The following is a 21102-nucleotide window of genomic DNA, read 5'->3' as shown; positions in this document are numbered from 1 at the left end:
CAGATCTGTGGTTCCCATTTGTTCTCTTTCCATGGTGGCTGGCCTCTGAGACCTAAGGCCAGCTGTCTGGGGGTGGGGGGTGTTGTTGTTTTGGTTTGTTCTCTTGCTCAGAGAATCTCTGCTAAATTCCTGGACCCTGGTAAGGAAGATTTCCTGTGTTAACTCTCCTTTGACCTTGCTGGAGGGGACTAGTTGCCTGCTTCAAAGGTGCACAACCTAGGAATCTTAGCCTAAAGATTGTCATTTACAGAGTTTAAACCTGGTCTTGATCTCACCTGCAGCTCTTATGGGTAATAGGAGTCATTTTGCATATCACCAGTATTTCCTGACCTTCCCCAGCTTGTCTGGTGTCTCTCCCAGGCTTGAGGCAGATAAGTTCCCAGTTCCAGATCCTGCATTTCCAGTGGCCCAGAAGTCCTGCAGAGGTGATACTCGAGGGAGGGCCTGGGCAAGAGGGGGAGCAGCTGGCACAGAGATAGACTAAAGCTGGCTGATTCCTCACCAGCAAACCCATGTGGTCTGAGTGGGAAACTGGGAGGGCAGGAAGGATGAGATGAAGACTCAGCAGAGAGCAAGAACCCAAGAGCCCAGGCCTTGGAGGCCATTGGAAAAGGTAGAGACCTTGTTCAAAGCTTTGAGAAGTGATTCAGTGTGAAGCAGGTCAGTAACCCAGTATGGTTGATGCTCTAATAAACAGTAGTCATAAGAATGGGTGCAGGCCAAGCAAGTGATATTGACGGCTTGGATTAGAAATGATGGAGATGAAGCAGGCCCTATTCCCACTGTTCCTACTGGCACACTGAGGGCAGCCGTGAATTGAGGAGGGAAAGAAAGGGGATGGGAATGGGTCCTAGACAATAGGGCAGAACCATAAAAAGAAAAAAAACAATTGCCTCCAAATTGCTAAATGAGTACCGGGGTTTCTGTAATTTATATTATACTGTTCTGGTCAAAGTAAATATGCAAGTAATCATATTTTATTCTAACACTTGTTTTACCTTCAGGGAACACTGTCTTCATTAGAGATGGGGACTGAAAATGATACATCTGTGACAGCATTCATTCTTCTGGGATTGACAGAGGATACTACAGCTTGCGCTATTCTATTTATTGTGTTTTTGGGAGTTTATGTCGTCACCTTACTGGGCAACATCAGCATCATTGTGTTAATCAGAAGCAGCCCTCAGCTTCATACTCCCATGTACCTGTTCCTCTGCCACCTGGCCTTTGTAGACATTGGGTACTCATCCTCAGTCACCCCTGTCATGCTCATGGGCTTCCTTAGCAAAAGGACTTCCATCCCAGTGGCTGGCTGTGTAGCCCAGCTCTGTTCGGTGGTGACATTTGGCACAACTGAGTCCTTCTTGCTGGCTTCCATGGCTTATGATCGCTATGTGGCCATCTGCTCACCCCTGCTCTACTCCAGCCTCATGTCCCCCACTGTCTGCATTCTCCTCATAGGGGCTTCCTATCTGGGGGGAAGTACGAACGGTTGGACATTCACTGGCTGTTTGTTAAATCTGTCCTTCTGCGGACCAAATAAAGTCAATCACTTTTTCTGCGATTATTCTCCTCTTTTGAAGCTTTCTTGTGCTCATGATTTTGCTTCTGAATTAGTTCCAGCCATTTTGTCAGGCTCCATCATTGCTATCACCGTGTTCATCATTGCCCTGTCTTATGTCTACATCCTTGTGTCCATCCTGAAGATGCGCTCCACGGAGGGCCGCCACAAGGCCTTCTCCACCTGCACCTCCCACCTCACTGCAGTCACTCTGTTCTTTGGGACCATTACATTCATTTACGTGATGCCCACATCCAGCTACTCCACTGACCAGAACAAGGTGATATCTGTGATCTATACAGTGGTGATTCCCATGTTGAATCCCCTCATCTACAGTCTGAGGAACAAGGAGGTTAAAGATGCCATGAAAAAATTATTGGCTAGAACTCATTGGTAGTTCTGACTTTAATAATAAATGGAATATATTAAGTATTTGACTCATGTGAAATGTTAACTTGAGTTTTTTACCATAAATCTTCTGTGATCTATTTTGATTTGTATTCCCAAATACCACCAACCCTTCCTTTATTTCCCAGGACATTAAATTTGGGTAAGCCCATTTATCTTCTTAATGTTTTCTCTACATAAAATTTGCTGCTTCTAGAATTATAGAACAGGCAAAGAGTTGGATTTAATTGGGATTAAGATTCTGCCGGGTTCTTTGTGCCTGTTCCTCATGCCTATGATGCTAGCTACTCAGAGGCCTCATATCTGAAGGCCACAGTTAGAAGCCAATGTGGGGAAAGAATGTCCATGAAACTCGACTCTAATTAACTACAAAAAGCAAGAAGTAAAATGTGGGTCAAGTAGAGCACCAGTCTTAAGTGAAAAATCTAATGAACAGTGCCCATGCAATGAATTCAGATGAAGAAAAAAGAAAAAGATTCTACCAGAGGATAAGATTAAAGGAATGAGTAAAGGGGTTTGGGAGTATATATGATAGAGTGTGAAATTTAGTCTTATACATAGGAATGTAAAAATAAACAGAATGGTACGTAGACAGTGGGATCAATTCATTTCTGTGTGTGATTAAATAATTGTTTTTTGAACTGGGGTCACTAAAACTATGAACTCAGGTCCTTAGAGAAGCCCAACTTTAATTTGTTATAAGGTATGCACGCTATTCAACCCCTGTATGATGCTGATTGAACCTCAAGCCTGTGTGATATCTAAGAGGCAGATGAACATTGAGATTCTGAATGAAAGCTCATTATTCATCCATCCATCCATGTACTTACCCATTATCCAATATACGTGAACTAAGCATAAACAATGATATTGAGGGGTAGATATTAGAGAAGTGATTGGCCTGGTCTTCAAAGGCATGACATAATAGTATGAGAAAGTAGAAAAAATAAATAAAATGATGCTATGGAGGAACATGATGAGGAATGATCTTGTGGAGAAAAGCTACCATAGTAGCTGAGCCCAAGATTTCTGTAGGAGCCTCAGGTGGGATATTTTCCACTTACATCTCTGGGTTAATTCTTTAGACTTCCCGTCACCAAAATTGGTGTGTATACCAGCATGGCAGAGTCTTTTCATTAGACCCTACCATGACTCCATTCCCTACAAGTCCAACTGGTCATCTGGTAACAGGTTATTCCAGCCTGTTGATTGCTTGGTTATGGTCTCAACTGAGAGCTAACAGCTGCATGTGTATGAATTGTTGTCCTACAGAGTTGCAACTATAACATAAACAAAAATGTGGAGCCAGAATTCATAATTTCAGGGTACAAGAGGTAGTGAAAGCAGTAGGATGTTTCAAACCAAATAATGTAAGATAGTAATTTTTATTTATGCTTTAATAAATGACTATAATTTAATGACTTGGAATGATAACTTTTCACCTTATTGTTCTTGAGATCCAAAATTCAGTATAAGCTAAAATCAAGGAGTTGGCAGAATGGGTTTCTCTTGGGGACTTTAGGACAGAAGCCATTCCCTTGCCTTTTCAAAGTTCAGTTTGTTTATATTTAAATGTTCTGGAAACAGAAATAACAACATTTTTTTCCACTGAAAGCTTTTTTATTTGCTTCCCAAGATAATTAGAACATGGACAACACAAATGTTAAATATATTAGAAAAATAACAACATTTTGCCCTTATGTACGTCGAATTTTGGGTTGAATAGTATGGCTACAGCCATTTTGAGCATACCTAAAATAAAACTAAATTTAATAGCCCAGGTTTTCATGTCACATATGCTTAGAAGTAAGTTGAGTTAACCGCAAGAGTTTCGTTTATAAATATGAATCCAATAGAGTTGATGTGTTATTTTAATAACTTTTAAAACAAAATTTCTTTGTCTTATAGACTTGTTCTAGGATATGTATAATGTAACTGTATTTTTAGTGCACACACTTATGTGTATAATATGTAGACACTACACACACAAACACATACACAGGTTGTGACTCTGCCATTCAAGCTGCCATATTGACTGTCAAGAAGTCATGGCTGTTATTGACTTCATGGTGTCCTTGACCTGTAGCCTCATAGCAAGGAAGTCCTTCAGTGGAAAGTTGGGTTCCTTTTATCTTGAAATTGAAATCTTCATGTTTTTCCTCTCTGGAACTAAAACAAGCCTGATGATCCACATTAGGAAGATGTAGAAGCTTAAATACTTCAACTCTAACGAATTAGGGTATGAACAGGCTGAGAGGAGATTCCATCAATTGAGTTTGGAGAGAGTGCTACTGAGTCTGAGAGGTTTAAAGAGGTGAACACTGATACCAAAAAAGCATCTCAGATCATACATGTGAGAATAAATTCTTACATCCCCGTCTTCCCTCTAATGTTTCTTTCATACTCCTGGATTACTTTTTTAGCAAGATACTATAATTTTACTTTGGGGGGAATATACAAGGCCAATAATAGATTTTTAATGTTGAAATAAGAAAAACTAAGTGATAGAATTTACTCAGCTTGACACTAAATCATGTTATCCAGCTAGAAAATGACACACCATGGCATACCCGTTGATTATTACTCACTATAGCTGAAGCTCTTTTTTGTTCTCTGGTATACAGGACCATTGTTATAACCTTTTGTGTCCATATTTAATGTTCCAATGCTAGCTATATAGAAGTCCATAACTAAGTGTTTTAGAGCCAAGGATAAAACATTTTAAAATATTGGTAGAATGAATACAAGGTTATATATTATATGTCTAGGTGACATATTATATGATACTCTACATGTAAGGTTCACCAGAAAGGAAAGCAAACTCTGCACATGGTTCAGGCAGAAAGGACTTTATTGGGGGAAGAGCAAATAGCTGGCCTACATGCACAAGATGGAGGTGTGGGGAGACAGAGAAGAAGGAAGAAGAGCAAAAGACAGAGAGCATGAGAGAAAAGGAAAGAGAACGGGGACTGTGTTGAGCCAGATTATATAGGAAAAGGTGGGAGATCTGGCCAGGTGGATTGGATGTGACCTCAGAAGCAGGAGGTAACTGCCTCCAGGTGTGTCAATCACCTAGTTAACTCAGGCACCAGACACAGACTTAAACTGGGCGGGGACATCTGCAGGGAGCCCTCCTGGGGGTGGACGTTACATTACATTGACTCAAATACAAAAGACTCTGTGACTTGATGCACTCTATGCTTTTATAACAAATTGTCTGGTTTGGGAAACTTATAATTAACAAAAACTTACTTTCTCACAGTGCATGACAGAGAAATCCAAGATCAAGGTACCAGCATGAGAAACACACATATGAAAGAACCTAAGAAAAGCAGAAGTTTCCATATTATTATCTTTTTTTATGATTTGAATGAATAGTCTTTATTTTACTCTTTAGATATGCATTGAAAGTTCAAAAGTACAGTGTTATATTTGAAAAAGACAGAAAGCTTGTTATCTTTGTTAACTATTATTATAAGCATATATTTACCATTGCCTGGCTTTCAAACATTTTTAATATATATTTTTATTATCAAACTGAATTACAGAGAGGTTACAGTTTCATATATTAAGCATTGGATACGATTCTTGTACTGTTTGTTACCTTGTCCCTCATTCCCCCCCTCCCCCCTCCCACTACCAATTCAGCCACAGCTCTACTTATAGCTTTTGGGAGGTAATTGGAAAAAATAGTTTCACAAACTTTTCTGGCTTTGAACCTCAATTCTTACATCTCAGCCTCCTGAGTAGCTAGGACTACAGGTATAAGCTATCAGCGCTCACCAATTACCCAACTCTTGAAATCATGAAAACAGAAATAGAGAGCATAGTCAATGTTCTCTCTCAAGGTGAGGAGAGAATTGGCAGGAGAGGGATGTTTTGTGCTTTTCTTTTATTGATGGTTATAGATGGGTCTCATCAGCAATCCTTGTAGCACAAACATTCTGTATCATGACCATGTCACTGTAGTGCTTCAACATACCGGTCATACCGGTTGTGATGTTGTACCAAAATTTTTGGCAAACTACCACTATTGGGGGAAATTAAAAGAATGTCATAGGATTTATCTGTATTGCTATTGTTTCTTTCAACTGCATGTAGACCTACAACTATCTTAAAATTAAAAAGCTTAAAGAAAAAGATGGTACTCTCTAGAAACAGACTAAAAACAAGAAGCCCCCATTTTTTCTGAGATTCCTATTTTGAATTAAAAGTTCATCTATATACTGTACACTGATTTACTCTGATGATTTTTAATATAATATTTTTAGCAATCCGTGAAGCTTTCCTGTAAATGTTCAATACACAAATAGTGAATTCATAGATGTCATGAGACAAACATTTTTATGACATATACATCTGTAATACGCACACTCCTAATGGGTTTTCACTAAAATTTTCACTAATAAGCAATGCCCTCAAGGGGCTTTATCCCCAAAGAGTCTATTCTCATAAATACAGCCTTGCTTTGCCTCTGCAGCTCCTTGGAATATGTTCTTATCATTGACATACATACATGTACAGGTAACAGTTGTTGTTTTTTAATATAAGGATTCTACTTTTCACTTATGTAAGAAGCTACAGTTTGGTTATTTTAAGGTAGTTATAGTTTGTTTCCTGTTTTTTTCTTTGATTAGTTGTGGTACTATTACATTCATTACTTGTTCAGCACAAGCATCTCGTGACTTCTTAGTTTGTGAAACAAAACATGATGGGTATTGAATGGATCACATCAATTAGGTAAGATTCCATAGATTGACAGTGAGACCCAGGAACCAGACCACCGGCCTCTGGCTTCACAGTTCATAGCATTTGTGTTCAACATGTTGTTTCTACACCATAATGACACTCCTATCATAAGGAAGCATAATGTTTCTGTGTCATGTGTATTTATTTTCTTTTAAATGGTAAGTTTTCATTGTTTTCAGTCTTGATAAAATTATTATTTCTGTGCTGTACCAAGGTAAGTAAAGTAGAACTTTTGAGCTCAGACACAGAAATGTAGGATGTTCATCATAATGGCTTGTTATTGTTCAGTTAATGTGCATATAACAACATTTATCTTTGTTAATAATAAAAAATCTGATGTATCTGGATGAGTCGGTGTCAGTGTGAGAGTGTGCAGTATGTTCATGTATACATGTGTGAATGTGATATATTTTTGAGTGCGCATGTGTATGTATATGGGATTGAATGCAGTCTTCTTTGACAATGAATTCTTGTAAGTTGCTCTCTTGTGTTGGTTAATCTTGATTTTTCAAGAAACACCTAAACCAACAGTATGGTGAATACAGGAGTTGAGTGTACTAAGCTTAAAAGAAGATATTTCTTTTCTGTAATTCCCTTTCTCTTCCACTGATCAGATAAACTTATATGCAAGACAAAGAATACAGAAAAGTGAAACAAAAGAATAGAAATAACTGCATACAAGACAAAATAAAAACCTCTTGTTTCCAATTCTTGGAGTTCATGTTGGTACGCTTCCTTATAATGGTCCTCTGCACATAGAAATTGGACTATTGTGATCTGCTATTAAGAATATCATAGATATATTCCAGTTATTACAAATGAGGAATATGTTGGAAATGAACTATACAACTAGGGGGAGGAGTAGGGAAGGGTATTAGCAAGAGAAAATCAGGGAGAAGATAACAGTGTTTAAAAAGAAATGTACTCATTACCTTACTTATTTAAATTTGACTCCCCTGTCGATCACCTTTACAATAAAGATATTTTCAGAAAATTTTTTTCTCTATACTTTGGACATATATCAATAAACATTTATATCAATACATTACATGGACTATTATTTGAAAAAATTCCCCCAAATATCCAAAAACAGCATCTATGTTTCTGTATTTTACTTTATATTGGTACTGTAATAAAATAAGTGTGTAAGCAATTGTAAGTTATTTCATTCTAACACTTGTTTTTCCTTCAGGGAACGCTATCTTCATTAGCGATGGGGACTGAAAATGATACGTCTGTGACAGCATTTGTTCTTCTGGGATTGACAGAGGATACTACAGCTTGCGCTATTCTATTTATAGTGTTTTTGGGAGTTTATGTCGTCACCTTACTGGGCAACATCAGCATCATTGTGTTAATCAGAAGCAGCCCTCAGCTTCATACTCCCATGTACCTGTTCCTCTGCCACCTGGCCTTTGTAGACATTGGGTACTCATCTTCAGTCACCCCTGTCATGCTCATGGGCTTCCTTAGCAATAGGACTTCCATCCCAGTGGCTGGCTGTGTAGCCCAGCTCTGTTCGGTGGTGACATTTGGCACAACTGAGTGCTTCCTACTGGCTTCTATGGCTTATGATCGCTATGTAGCCATCTGCTCACCCCTGGTCTACTCCAGCCTCATGTCCCCCACTGTCTGCATTCTCCTCGTAGGGGCTTCCTATCTGGGTGGATGTGTGAATGCTTGGACGTTTACTGGCTGTTTGTTAAATCTGTCCTTCTGTGGACCAAATAAAGTCAATCACTTTTTCTGCGATTATTCTCCTCTTTTGAAGCTTTCTTGTGCTCATGATTTTGCTTCTGAATTAGTTCCAGCCATTTCATCAGGCTCCATCATCGCTATTACTGTGTTCATCATTGCCCTGTCTTATGTCTACATCCTTGTGTCCATCCTGAAGATGCGCTCCACAGAGGGCCGCCACAAGGCCTTCTCCACCTGCACCTCCCACCTCACTGCGGTCACTCTGTTCTATGGGACCATTACATTCATTTACGTGATGCCCAAGTCCAGCTACTCCACTGACCAGAACAAGGTGATATCTGTGATCTATACAGTGGTGATTCCCATGTTGAATCCCCTCATCTACAGCCTAAGGAACAAGGAAGTTAAAGATGCCATGAAAAAATTATTGGCTAGAACTCACTGGTAGTTCTGAAATGCCTGACTTTAATGATAAACTGACTATATTAAGTATCTGACTCTGGTGAAATCTTGATCTAAGTTTTTCGCTGTAGGTCTTCTATGACCTTTTTTGATTCCCAAATATCATCAACTCTTCTTTTATTTTTAGGATATTAAAATTTGTTAATATTCATCATCAAAGTTGTTCATGGTTGTGTCTTATCCACTACATGAATTTAGCCAGAGAAGGCAAAGAGTTGGATTTAACTGGGGTTAAGTTTCTGTCAAGTACTGAGCGCCAGTGGCTCATGCCTGTAATGCTATCCACTCAAGAGTCTGAGATCTGACGGTTGCAATTTGAAGCCAGCCTGGGAAAGGAAAAGTCCGTGAAAATCTTATATCCAATTAACCTCCAAAAATCCAGAAGTAGAGCTTTGGCCCAAGTTTCAATGCACCAATCTTAAGCTAAAGGAGTGTACCAAGGCCCTGAGTTCAAGAAAAAAAAAAAAAGATTGTGCCAGAGGATGAAGATAAAAGAAAAGGACAAGTGGTTTGGGAATATTTGGGGATCATGATGGGGGGTGACATTTATTCTTATACATAGGGATGTAAAAACATAGAGAGTGGTAAGTAGACAGTGGGATGAATACATTTCTGTGTGTGACTAAATAATTACTTTTTGGACTGGAGGTCACTAAAGTTATGAATTTAGGTTCTTAGAGAAGCCCCAAAATTAAATCCAATATAAGCCATACACTCTATTCCAACCTGTATGATGCTTGATTGAACCTTTGGCCCCTTTGTTATCTGAGAGGCACATGAACACTGAGATGGAGAATGAAGGTTCATTATTCATCCATTCATCCATGTACCTACCCATCATCCAGTATACATGAACCAAGCATAAACAATGTTATCAAGGGATAGATGTTAGAGAAGTGATTGACTATAACCTGGTGTTCAAAGGGATGACATAGAAGCATGAGGGGTTAGAAAAAAAAAAGTAAGCACTGGATGTAGATATCCAAAAACTACTATGAAGGCACAAATGAGGAATGATCTTGCCAGAAAAGCAACCATATTAGCAGAGTCCAAGCATTCTTTAGGAGTCTAAATAAATTAAAAATACTATTATTCCAATATAGGAGCTTCCACTTAAAACTATTAAACCGCACCCTACAGCGGTGGGATATTTATTTGCCACTTGCTTCTCTAGCTTAACTCTTCTTTAGACTTCCCCTCACCAAAATTGGTGTGCATACCACCATGACAGAGTGTCCAAACTGTCAACAGAGTAATTTCATTACACCCTACCATGACTCCACTCCCCCAAAGTCATCTGGTTATCTGGTAACAGGTTGTTCTAGCCTGTTGATTGCTTGGTTATGGTGTCAACTGAGAGATGATAGTTGCACATGTATGAGTTGTTGTCCTACAGAAATATAAATACACCTTGAACAAAACCAAACCAGTGTTCATGGTTTCAGGTTCCAATGGGTGGAAGAAGGAGTAGATTGTTGTAAACTAAATAATATAATATAGTAATTTTCAATTAATGCTTTAATAGCCTAGTATAATTTAATGGCTTGGAGTAATAATAACTTATTACCTTACTTTTCTGAAGATCCAAAGTTCAATAGATTTTACTATGCTGAAAATCAAGGCATTGGCAGGGTGGGTTCCTTCTGGGGACTTTTGGACAGAATCCATTCCTTGGCTTTTTCAAGATTTAACTAAGCCAACAATGTTGATGGGTTTGAGTTTTTCTTTATCTTCAAAGCCAGAAAAGTCATCTTCCCTTGACTGACACTTTCCACCAGCCTCTTCCACGATCAAGGACACTATAATTATATGGATAATCCATATGGATAATCTATTTATTTTTTCAGTTGAATGGAAACCATCATCTCATTTATAAATTTAAACCTTGTGTAACATAGTGTGCTTTCAGAAAATGAACATATTTGGACATCTTGGGAGAGGGATGTTATTATGTCTATCACTTACAGGAAAGGACATTTTACGTGTGTGTGTGCACACGTGCGCAGGTATGTGTGCATGGGCATGCATGCCGTGCCAATCCTGGGTGCTTGAGCTCAGGGTTTGGGTGCTGTCCTTGACTTGAGCCCCAGCTTGATTTCTGGCTTTTTTTGGTGGCTAACTGGAGATAAGATTTTCATGGACTTTCCTTTCCCTGGCTGGCTTCAAGCCACAACTGCAGATCTCAATCTCCTGAGTTACTAAGATTACAGCTGTGAGCCACCTGATGCCTGGCAAGGTAAATTACTTTCCAGAGACGGTGACCATCAGAGTTCTTTTATCTAAATATTTATACCACACGTTAGTAACTAAATATCAGCAATATTTATGTATTTTTACTTACATACTTCCACATATAAGGGAAAACATGTATCTTTGTCTTTCTGGGCCTGGCTTTTGAAATCTATGCAAATTGTGGTATGCTTCAGTAGCTTACTACCTTTTGTGGCTGAATTGTGTTTCATTCTGTGAATGTAACCCAAATATGTCACTATCCTTATGTGAATGAAAATTTTCTTGTTTTCTGGTGGCTAAGAATAAAACTTGAGGGCTGGAAATATGGCCTAGTGGCAAGAGTACTTGCCTTGTATACATGAAGCCCTGGGTTCGATTCCTCAGCACAACATATATAGAAAATGGCCAGAAGTGACACTGTGGCTCAAGTGGCAGAGTGCTAGCCTTGAGCAAAAAGAAGCCAGGGACAGTGCTCAGGCCCTGAGTTCAAGCCCCAGGACTGGCAAAAAAAAAAAAAAAAGAGAGAGAGAGAGAGAGAATAAAGCTTGAATTGAAGTAGAAATGAATTAAAAAACAGATATTCAGCAAAGATAGCTGGTAAAACCTGAAGGTATTTCTTTGAGAAGATTAACAAAAATATATAAACCTAGAGCAAGATGGGTGTTTGTGCTTTATCCTTTTCTTAATTGCATTGATTTTTTTCCTTTTCTTTCATTTTTCCTTCCTCTTCAAAATTTCTTTTTTTCAATTTGGGGCTTGAAATCTGGGCCTGGGCTCTGTCCCTGAGCTCTTCAGCTCAAGGCTAGACCTCTACCACAGCACCACTTCCAGTTTTCAATGGCTTATTGGAGATAAGAGTCTCACAGACTTTCCTGCCCTGGCTGGCTTTGAACTGCAATCCTCAGATAACAGCCACCGAAGTAGCTGTGATTACATGTGTGAACCACCAACACCAACTATTTTTTGCTTTTGACAAGGCAATCAATGTTACAATACAATACTTCAAAATCAAGTTTTGATATGTTTATTGTATATATTTATACGTGTACTTGTGTACTGATGTGTATGCATATAGATGTATATATGCAAATGGATTTTCAATGGTACTTCCATACTTTCAAACTGCATCTGGTTTTGTGATAGGGAAAGAGTTGAATTATGTTATATAAGGTAGCAAGAAATCACTCATTGCTTTGTACACTAAGTCATGATTTTTATTGAAAGTCCTTCACTTTTCCACATTTATTTAACAACACTGTGAAAGTTTTTTAAAAAAATGGTCTGGGTTCTTTTATTCACCACTTGAGGGGAGGAAACCTACCTACACTGCCCAGGACTTTCCTGAGTGCTGTCTGCATTTCTTTGTTCCTTAGACTATAGACAATGGGATTAAGCAGAGGTGTCAGCACAGTGTAGGTCACAGCCATTAGTGTATCTTCCCTGAATGAGTCGCTATTCTTGGGCCTCAGATAGATAAAGCAAGCAAATCCATAATGGATGAACACCACAGTGAAGTGGGAAGAGCAAGTTGAGAATGTTTTGTACCTTCCCTTGATAGATGGCATCTTCATGACAGTGGCCACAATGAAGACATAGGAAGTCATAATGAGAACGAAGCTGCCCACTAACACAAAGACAGTGAAGGCAAGGAGAATAATCTTCTGAAAAGCAGTTGTATTACAGGCCAGGGAGACCACAGGTGCGATATCACAGAAAAAGTGCTGAATGAGATTGGAATTACAAAAAGATAAGCTGAATACAATAAAGACAATGCAAAAAGAAACAAAGAATGCAACCACACAAGAGGCCGCCATGAGCTGGAAGCAGATCTTCCTTGTCATCAGAACGGGGTACTGCAGCGGGGTGTGGATGGCAGTGTAACGGTCATAGGACATGGCAGACAGGATGAAGCAGTTGTTGCCCGCAAAGCCAAAGAAGAAAAACATCTGTGTGGCACACTCAGGGAGGGAAATGGTCTTGCTCTCTGACAACAAGTCCACTAATGTGCGAGGCAGGATTACCATCGTGGTGCAGGTTTCTGACAAGGACAGGCCAAAGAGGAAAAAGTACATGGGGGTGTGAAGGCTGTGGCTGAGCTTGATGGCTACCATTATGGACACATTGGCCACGAGGATGGTCAGGTGGGAAATGAAGATCACGACAAAGAGTAGATCCTGCAGTTCTGGGAAACTGGAAAATCCCCAGAGAAGGAAAGTGCTCACTGTGGTGTGATTGGCCATTCTCCTGGTGGAACCAATTTACCGCACAGAGGTGTTGGAGGCCAAAGCTCTGAAAGGGTCATAAATATCTTGTTCCTCACTGATGTCCTCAGGACTTTAATCCAGATTGCCTGTGCTACTACTGTAAGAGAACTCGAGAATACAGCTTGAAAGTACACCTGGCAGAAGTCAATAAGCAGAACAAGATTGCAGGAAAATGATTCCAGTATGAAATATTGCACAAATACTCTGAAGTGGGTCCAATTTTCTTCTTGGATTCTACTCACAAAAGGACGTTTGATCTCTATTTTCTCTGTTCTAAATCTGCAAGGAAGAAGAGTAATACAAATATAAGTCTCATCTCCAGCATTACTCAAATGTTTTAGGTCAAATGTTACCCTGTCACTTAGGGAGCACTCAGCAAACCATTGGTGAAGTAAATAAAATATTTTAGTCACTTGCTTTAAAATTAAGATGACATTCAATGATTTCTGGAAAGATCAGTGAAAAATTTCAAAGGTATGTTCACATTTAAGTGTATCCTTATCTTCATCTTGGAAGTGGAGGGGTGGCTCACTTCTTAGAACATCAGCCTTGGGCTGGGGATATAGCCTAGTGGCAAGAGTGCCTGCCTCGGATACACGAGGCCCTAGGTTCGATTCCCCAGCACCACATATACAGAAAACGGCCAGAAGTGGCGCTGTGGCTCAAGTGGCGGAGTGCTAGCCTTGAGCGGGAAGAAGCCAGGGACAGTGCTCAGGCCCTGAGTCCAAGGCCCAGGACTGGCCAAAAAAAAAAAAAAAAAAAAGAACATCAGCCTTTAATGAGAGCAAAAGACTTTAAGTTCAAGTCCTACGGTGGGCATGCGCGCACACGCACACACACATATCTTCTCTTTGTCTGCATTTACACAAAGGCTTCAAAAATGCTATTTTATGACAATGATTACACTGGATAAAGTAATTTATCACATTGTAACTTCTGAGTATCTTTCTTTGGTACTATTTTAAGCCTGATATATACAAAAATAATTGTTCATGACCTAATAGCTCTCAAAATAGCAGTAATTTATAAATTCTTTAGAAGTTATTATCTAAATGTATAACATAATAAAACTGACTAGCCTGGAGTTAATAGGCTGTTGAAAATATTGTTTCATTTCAGAATAGCAAATTTTGTTCATGATGTTCTAACCCACCTTTGAGTTTTTAGCAGAAACTCCAACATATTTTCTAGATGATATACTTAGTGGTTTGTTTTGCAGTACAAACCTTAAAAAAAATGATTTCAGTAACTCATACCAATTTGCAATTCATACTTTCATTTTGATTGTTCATGAAACATCCAATCCATAGAAGATATGAGGGGGGAAAAGTGATAGGAAGACCTTCATAAAATTTTGACTTTTACTCAGGCACCAGTGGTTCATGTCTATAATCCCAGCTACTTAGGAGGCTGAGATCTGAGGATAGCAGTTTGAAGTCAGCTGGGGCAGGAAAGCTCATGAGACTCTTATCTTCAATTAACCACCAAAGAATCCAGAAGTGGAGCTGTGGCTCAAGTGATAGAACATGAGCCAAAAAGCTCAGAGAGAGTGCTGAGGCCCTAAGTTCAAACCCAGGACCAGGACTTGAATTTTTATTTTTTGCAATTCAGTCACTGTGAATTCAAAGAAAAATAGTAACAGAACAAGGATGGGAAATGAAGATGTGCAGAGAGATAGAGACAGAAGCTGGCTAGAGATGATTCTATAGGATTCACACAGGTTAAAACCTTCACACGCTTGTGTGGAAGGAATTACTCAAATTTTACAAAAGATGAGTAATATTTTTTTTTTTTTTTTTTTGGCCAGTCCTGGGCCTTGGACTCAGGGCCTGAGCACTGTCCCTGGCTTCTTCCCGCTCAAGGCTAGCACTCTGCCACTTGAGCCATAGCGCCGCTTCTGGCCGTTTTCTGTATATGTGGTGCTGGGGAATCGAACCTAGGGCCTCGTGTATCCGAGGCAGGCACTCTTGCCACTAGGCTATATCCCCAGCCCCAAAGATGAGTAATATTAAGCATGGAGGGATTAAATAACTATGAGAGGTCACAAATTCATTCAATATATGCTGATCAAATGCCACTATGTGCCAGATGATTAACTGGATTGTAAATGCAGTGTGAAAACAGGCCTATAGGGTCTATGGTGCTGGAGTTCAGGGCTCTGTGCATGGAGTGAGGAAATCCCTCTGTGTGGAGGTGACATCCTTATGTAGAGAATAGACCGACAACTGCACACAATGGGAGATGAACAGGGCAGACAACATCACAGGCACAGTATGTGGCCAGTACAGCAACCCTAAGCTGGGCAGTAAATCTACTCAAGCAATCTTCTCTATGGCTCCTTTGAGACCCCTTCACAGACCACTTCTCTGCAGGTTTCCCTGTCTGTTTACCTCTGGAAGAGCATCTGTCATGAAGCCTGTGAGAAAGAAGCTATCAAGTTTATATATTAGAGGCTATTTATTTTTTTTTTACTACAATATGAATTCATACTCCAGTTCTGCTACCTAAAGGCATTTCAGAATTGCTGAAGAGCTTATCTCAAATTAAACAACACTTCACACTCCTCCACCTACCACAAGATTTTTCCAGAGTTGCTCTCTTTCTTCTCAGGATATGCAGACTTTACAGGTCTTTCCGTGATCATACTCTCAGTTAATGGTTTGGTAATGATAATTTTCATGTATGTCAATAGTAAATTATGATTTCATCATATAATTCAGAACAGCCTCCATAGAAGATACATCACTATGACATATGATTCTCTCAAATCATCCAGGCCGCCTCTGGAAAATAAGATGCCTGAAAACATTAGATGAACTCTTCTGTGTAGTTAGACCAACCTCATTCTCTTGCAACATCTGCTTTTGCCTTAATGTTGGCATTCGGTTCTCTGTGAACATACCTACCTGCATAACTTCCATCCTGGGTTCCCTTTCCATCAAACAATAGGGAATTGACTATCAATATTAATTTCCAGATTATCCTCATACACAATTTTTGAAACCATCTAGCAGAGTACAAATACCCAGTAGAACTTTATTATCAAAAGCTATAGAGTGAAGTTCATTGTTAAGAGAAAAATCACTACAAAATCCACACCCCCCCCCCCAGCCCAAATCATCAGTCTCTTTAAAATTCCAGGAAGAACTTAGACTCCTGACTCAGACGTGACTTGCTGTGGCCCTTTCTGTGAATACATACATTTCTTCGTTCAGGATAATATTTAAGTGATTTTTCCTGTTAAATATTTGCTGTGAGTCCCTTATGAATTTAGTGTCTCTGAAAACATTTCTGGTAGATAGAGCTCAGGTCCATGAACAATTATAATGAGGGGCCACTGGGGACTAGTACCTTGAGAGTCTCACTTTAGATACAAAGAGGCTTTAGCTCTGTATCACAAAATATAATAGACAAAAAAATTTAAATCCTCAATATCATGTGGACTTTTCACTGATGTTCATTTGAATCACAATAGAAATTGTTGGAATTCAACTTATTAAAATATATCCAGAAAAGCAGACCATTCTCACAGGTGTGTTTTACAAAGTGTGTAATATCATTTATTTTACAATTCTGAAAATATGCAAGGCTGACAGATGTATTACCTACCCCATCTACAGGACAAGGGAATGGAGTGCCAAGAGAAGCAATTGCCTAGATAATGAAAAAAAGAATAGGGATAAAGCAAACCCAAACTTCTACTGTAAAAGTCCTTTTTGAAAAGCAGTCATTTCAACTTTTATTTAAATTCCCAGTGACTCCATCTGTAAAAACTTCAAGTAGCCCCTAGCTGATTTTCCTTCCATTTGACCCACAAAGTCTTCACCAGCTTGTGATCTTTCACCTAGCTTTCTATCAGATTTTATCTCCAGTATCTGCTCTCATTAAATGAGCCAATCAACCCACTATCCTCTAATTAAATTCAGCTCCTTTCTATGTGCTAGTGTGTGTGTGTGTGTGTGTGTGTGTGTGCGTTGGTGCACACATTCGTACTAGTACTAGGGCTTGAACTCAGGGCCTAGACACTGTCCTTGGGCTTTTGCACTCAAGGATGGTACTCTGCCACTTAAGCCACAGCTCTGCTTCCAACTTTATGGTTATTTGAAGACAATAAGAATTTCACAGACTTTCCTGCCTGGACTGGCTTTCAACTGCAATTTCAGATCTCAGCCTCTTGAGTGGCTAGGATTACAGACATGAGCGCCTATCATCTGTCTCTGCTCTTTTCTTCTTCTGCTAATTGTCCCTCCTGTCTGATTCCATCTATCCAAAATCTTGTCCATTCAGAACAAATGATACCTCATTTAAGAGGATCCTTTAATAACAAAAACCAAAAGTACTGTCTTTAAGAAGGAAATGTATTGGAAGGGACCCTACAGATGCACTAGCTCCCAGAACCTCCATGTTAATTGACACAGCATAGATGACTAGGTAGTTGTGTATAATGATGAATTAGGACTTTTTAAAACTAGATAGAACTGTTAGTGCCTTTCCTGGATTTGTCTTACCAAGAAAGAAACAAATTGTCCATCTTCTTTGAGAGCTGACTGATAACTTTCACAGCGAAGGGGGAGAATTCCTCCTAGCTGAATGAACAAGAATGACTAGAAACACCTGGGAGTCACTGTTCCTATGCTACATGTGGCTCTTGGTCACAAATTGAATGCTACAATGGATCTTGGTCAGAAATTGAGTGCTACAATGGCTTAAAAAACAGTAAGATCAAAAGAAAGTGGCCTGGTAACCATAGAGTTAGATCACGGCGAGGTGCCCCGCATGCTCCAGGGTTCCCTGTGGGCTGAGACTGGAGCTGCACTTCCAATGCTGCTCCCCACCTCTTCTGTGTCTACTCTTGTTTGTCCTCTCTCATCCTCACATTCCCCCTCCATCCCCCAGAGCATGTCTTCACTAGACAACTTGTAGAGTTAAAGCTCTGCATTTGAGGAATGTGTTAGAAGATGAGTGCCAATGAACCCAGGGATAGGGATTATATACACTTCATTGTGTGCATTCAACATTTTATAGTAACAATAAAATATGAACATTAAGTTATTTGCAGCCCAGTGTGTGTATGTGTGTGTGTGTGTGTGTGTGTGTGAGAGAGAGAGAGAGAGAGAGAGAGAGAGACGCATATGTATGTAATAGGATTGAAATTCAGGACCTCAAGCTCTTGCTTCACTTTCTTGCTCATGGATGACATCCCAGCACTTACTCCATGCCTCCTGCTTAGCATGTTGCTGTTTAACTGAAGATCGATCGAGTCTCACACTTCTCGGCCTGGGCTGACTTTGAGACCTCTAGATCTCAGCCTCCTGAGTAGCTAGGATTACAGGCATGAATCTCTGGCAGGGCCCCGCTGGTAGCAGATTCTCTCATCATGAATACAGGATACATATAGACATACAGAATGAATTTTTGTGGGCCATGTTGTATTTGTTCCTTGTGGTTCTTTGCAGTACTAGAATTTCTCTTTCTTCCCTCAATACTAAAGATTGCTAAGCTTTTCTTTTATGTCAATTTATTCAAGTCTGAGTTCACATAGGTTTCCTGTGGAGATTTTCTCTACAATAAGTTAAGAGAGAGGGGGCTGCACGTTTCTCTCTCTCTCTCTCCCTCTCTCTCTCTCTCTCTCTCTCTCTCTCTCTCTCTCTCTCTCTCTCATCACATTTGGTATCCTTATTTTTTAGTACAGTATATTAATTGTGAAAAGTGGTTTCATTGTGCTACTTCCATACATGTATATGCATGTATGGAATTTACTTTGATAAAATTTAGCCCTTCAATTCCTCCTTATTATCTTTCTTACGTTGAAAAGGAATTTAGACAGATTTCTATATTCTTTTCATGCATGCATAAAAATACTTTAATTATATTCAGCTCCCAGTTCACCTTCCTTTTACCACTTACTCCTCCCACTTGTTCCTATACCCAAACAGTCCTTACTTCATACTATTTTCATTGTGTTTAAGGTCTAGATTCTATGTGGTACTATGTGGTACTTGTCCATACAGGAATGACTTATTTCACTGAACATAATGATCTCCAGTTCCATACATCTTCCTACAAATGACACAATTTCTTCTTTATGATTGAGTAACACTCCATTGTGTATCATACTATATACACACATAGATTATACTATATTTTCCTTATTCATTAATTATTTAATGAACACCTGACTTGATTCTAAAGGATTTTAATTTACTCATTTTAGTTTGTTGCAACAAAGGCAATGTTTAAGTATACAATTTTTCAAAAAGAAAACTAGGCTTAGTAAACTAGAAATTCTTTTACATTCATAAACTTACAAACTAACTCAATACAAATGTAGCAATTAAACTTATCTCTTTTCATTAAGAATTTCCTCTAGATCTGAAGACTTAGAATTTCAACTAGAAGCAATTTTTAGTTCATAAATAAATAAAATCTTCAAACATTCTATTATCAGCACTGCTTTTTAAAATTATGCCTGGTCACATAACAGTTCAAGGTATCAAAATTATACAAGTACACCACTTGCTTCTGGAATAATCATATTAGCTTGAAAATCTAGTACCTATCTACTTCATCCTCAGTGTAGCTATTCTGTCTGTCATTCTAGATGACTTGTGAGAGCCAAAGCAACCTCAACTATGGAAAATCCTTTATAATAGCTATTGTTAATCTACCACCCTTTCACTATAAGTTTAAAATTATTTATATCATTAATATTTTAAACTTATTTATATTTTATATATTTCCACCATATTTATTATATTAAGCATCAACCCCAATACTATCACCCTATTTCTATCCAACTAATGTAACAAACTACCATTAATTACCCTAATAATTTCTATTGCCTTATTATTTGAAGGTAGCCAAAACTAAGAAAGGAGAAATATTTGAATAACCTTGTCAAGCTGAGTCATTATCAAGTGGTTTACAATCATGTAAGTGATTTTAAGGAAGAGAAAAGCCACAAAGTAAGAATCTATTATGAATACACAAAGAATAAAAAGAAAGAACTCAAAACATTTCCTAAAGAAAATCAGAATGGAAGCCAACAAATATAAAGTAACAAATGATATGCAAACCTAACTGAATATGAAGAGAAAGTTCTTACCTATTCATAACTACTTTAAATTAGCTAAGTGTATAAATCAAAAGACGTGTGGTGGGTGAAGATGCTTTTTAAAGATACCAAAGCATATGTGCATTGAAGACATTTTCTAAAGCTTTAAGAACACACATAAACTGAAAGTGGAGGGAAGGGAAGGGATATTTTTTATCAGTATAATCCAAAAAAGATCAGCGGCAATTCTAGTTATTTCACACAAGACAGCTTTCAAGTCAATCTATCAACGTAAAAAAGGTCATTATCTACTGTTAAAGAAGCTATTCATCAAGGGGATATCACACGTGTGTGTGTGTGTGTGTGTGTGTGTGTGTGTGTGTGACTATAATCTCTACCAGTCTTCTGAGGAGGTATTTCATCATCACCTCTATATCATCGCTCTTATTCACTTTTTCTTTTCACCTTCCTGCAAGATTTAGAATTGCTCCATCTTCAATTCGATAAGTTCCCTAAAGGCAGAGAAAGATTGAGGACTAGAACTCTCCAAAGACCATTTCCCAATAGAAAAATCAATTCCAACAGCTATCTGCACATGAAAATACTGTCACAAGAGCTAAGGAAGCAAGTGAGGGATCACAATACTTGGTTGTACACAATAGGCAGGGAAAGAT

At 38.8% G+C, this 21102-nt stretch overlaps 3 protein-coding genes across 3 annotated transcripts; 2 read left to right on the top strand and 1 right to left on the bottom strand.

The window, feature by feature from the left end:
* The first annotated feature begins 1025 nt into the window (after positions 1-1025).
* On the top strand, positions 1026-1958 carry LOC125362084 (olfactory receptor 480-like). Its single transcript, XM_048360739.1, has one exon. The coding sequence runs from the start codon at positions 1026-1028 to the stop codon at positions 1956-1958; it is 933 nt and encodes a 310-aa protein (XP_048216696.1).
* A 5973-nt stretch (positions 1959-7931) lies between these two features.
* On the top strand, positions 7932-8864 carry LOC125362046 (olfactory receptor 5P3-like). The gene has a single exon (XM_048360703.1). The coding sequence runs from the start codon at positions 7932-7934 to the stop codon at positions 8862-8864; it is 933 nt and encodes a 310-aa protein (XP_048216660.1).
* A 3541-nt stretch (positions 8865-12405) lies between these two features.
* LOC125362707 (olfactory receptor 10T2-like) lies at positions 12406-13350 on the bottom strand. Its single transcript, XM_048361597.1, has one exon. The coding sequence runs from the start codon at positions 13348-13350 to the stop codon at positions 12406-12408; it is 945 nt and encodes a 314-aa protein (XP_048217554.1).
* Positions 13351-21102: the final 7752 nt, after the last annotated feature.

Source organism: Perognathus longimembris, chromosome 13 (genome assembly GCF_023159225.1).
Source record: "Perognathus longimembris pacificus isolate PPM17 chromosome 13, ASM2315922v1, whole genome shotgun sequence".
NCBI classification, from domain to species: domain Eukaryota; kingdom Metazoa; phylum Chordata; class Mammalia; order Rodentia; family Heteromyidae; genus Perognathus; species Perognathus longimembris.
This window is presented reverse-complemented; position numbering and strand designations above follow the sequence as displayed.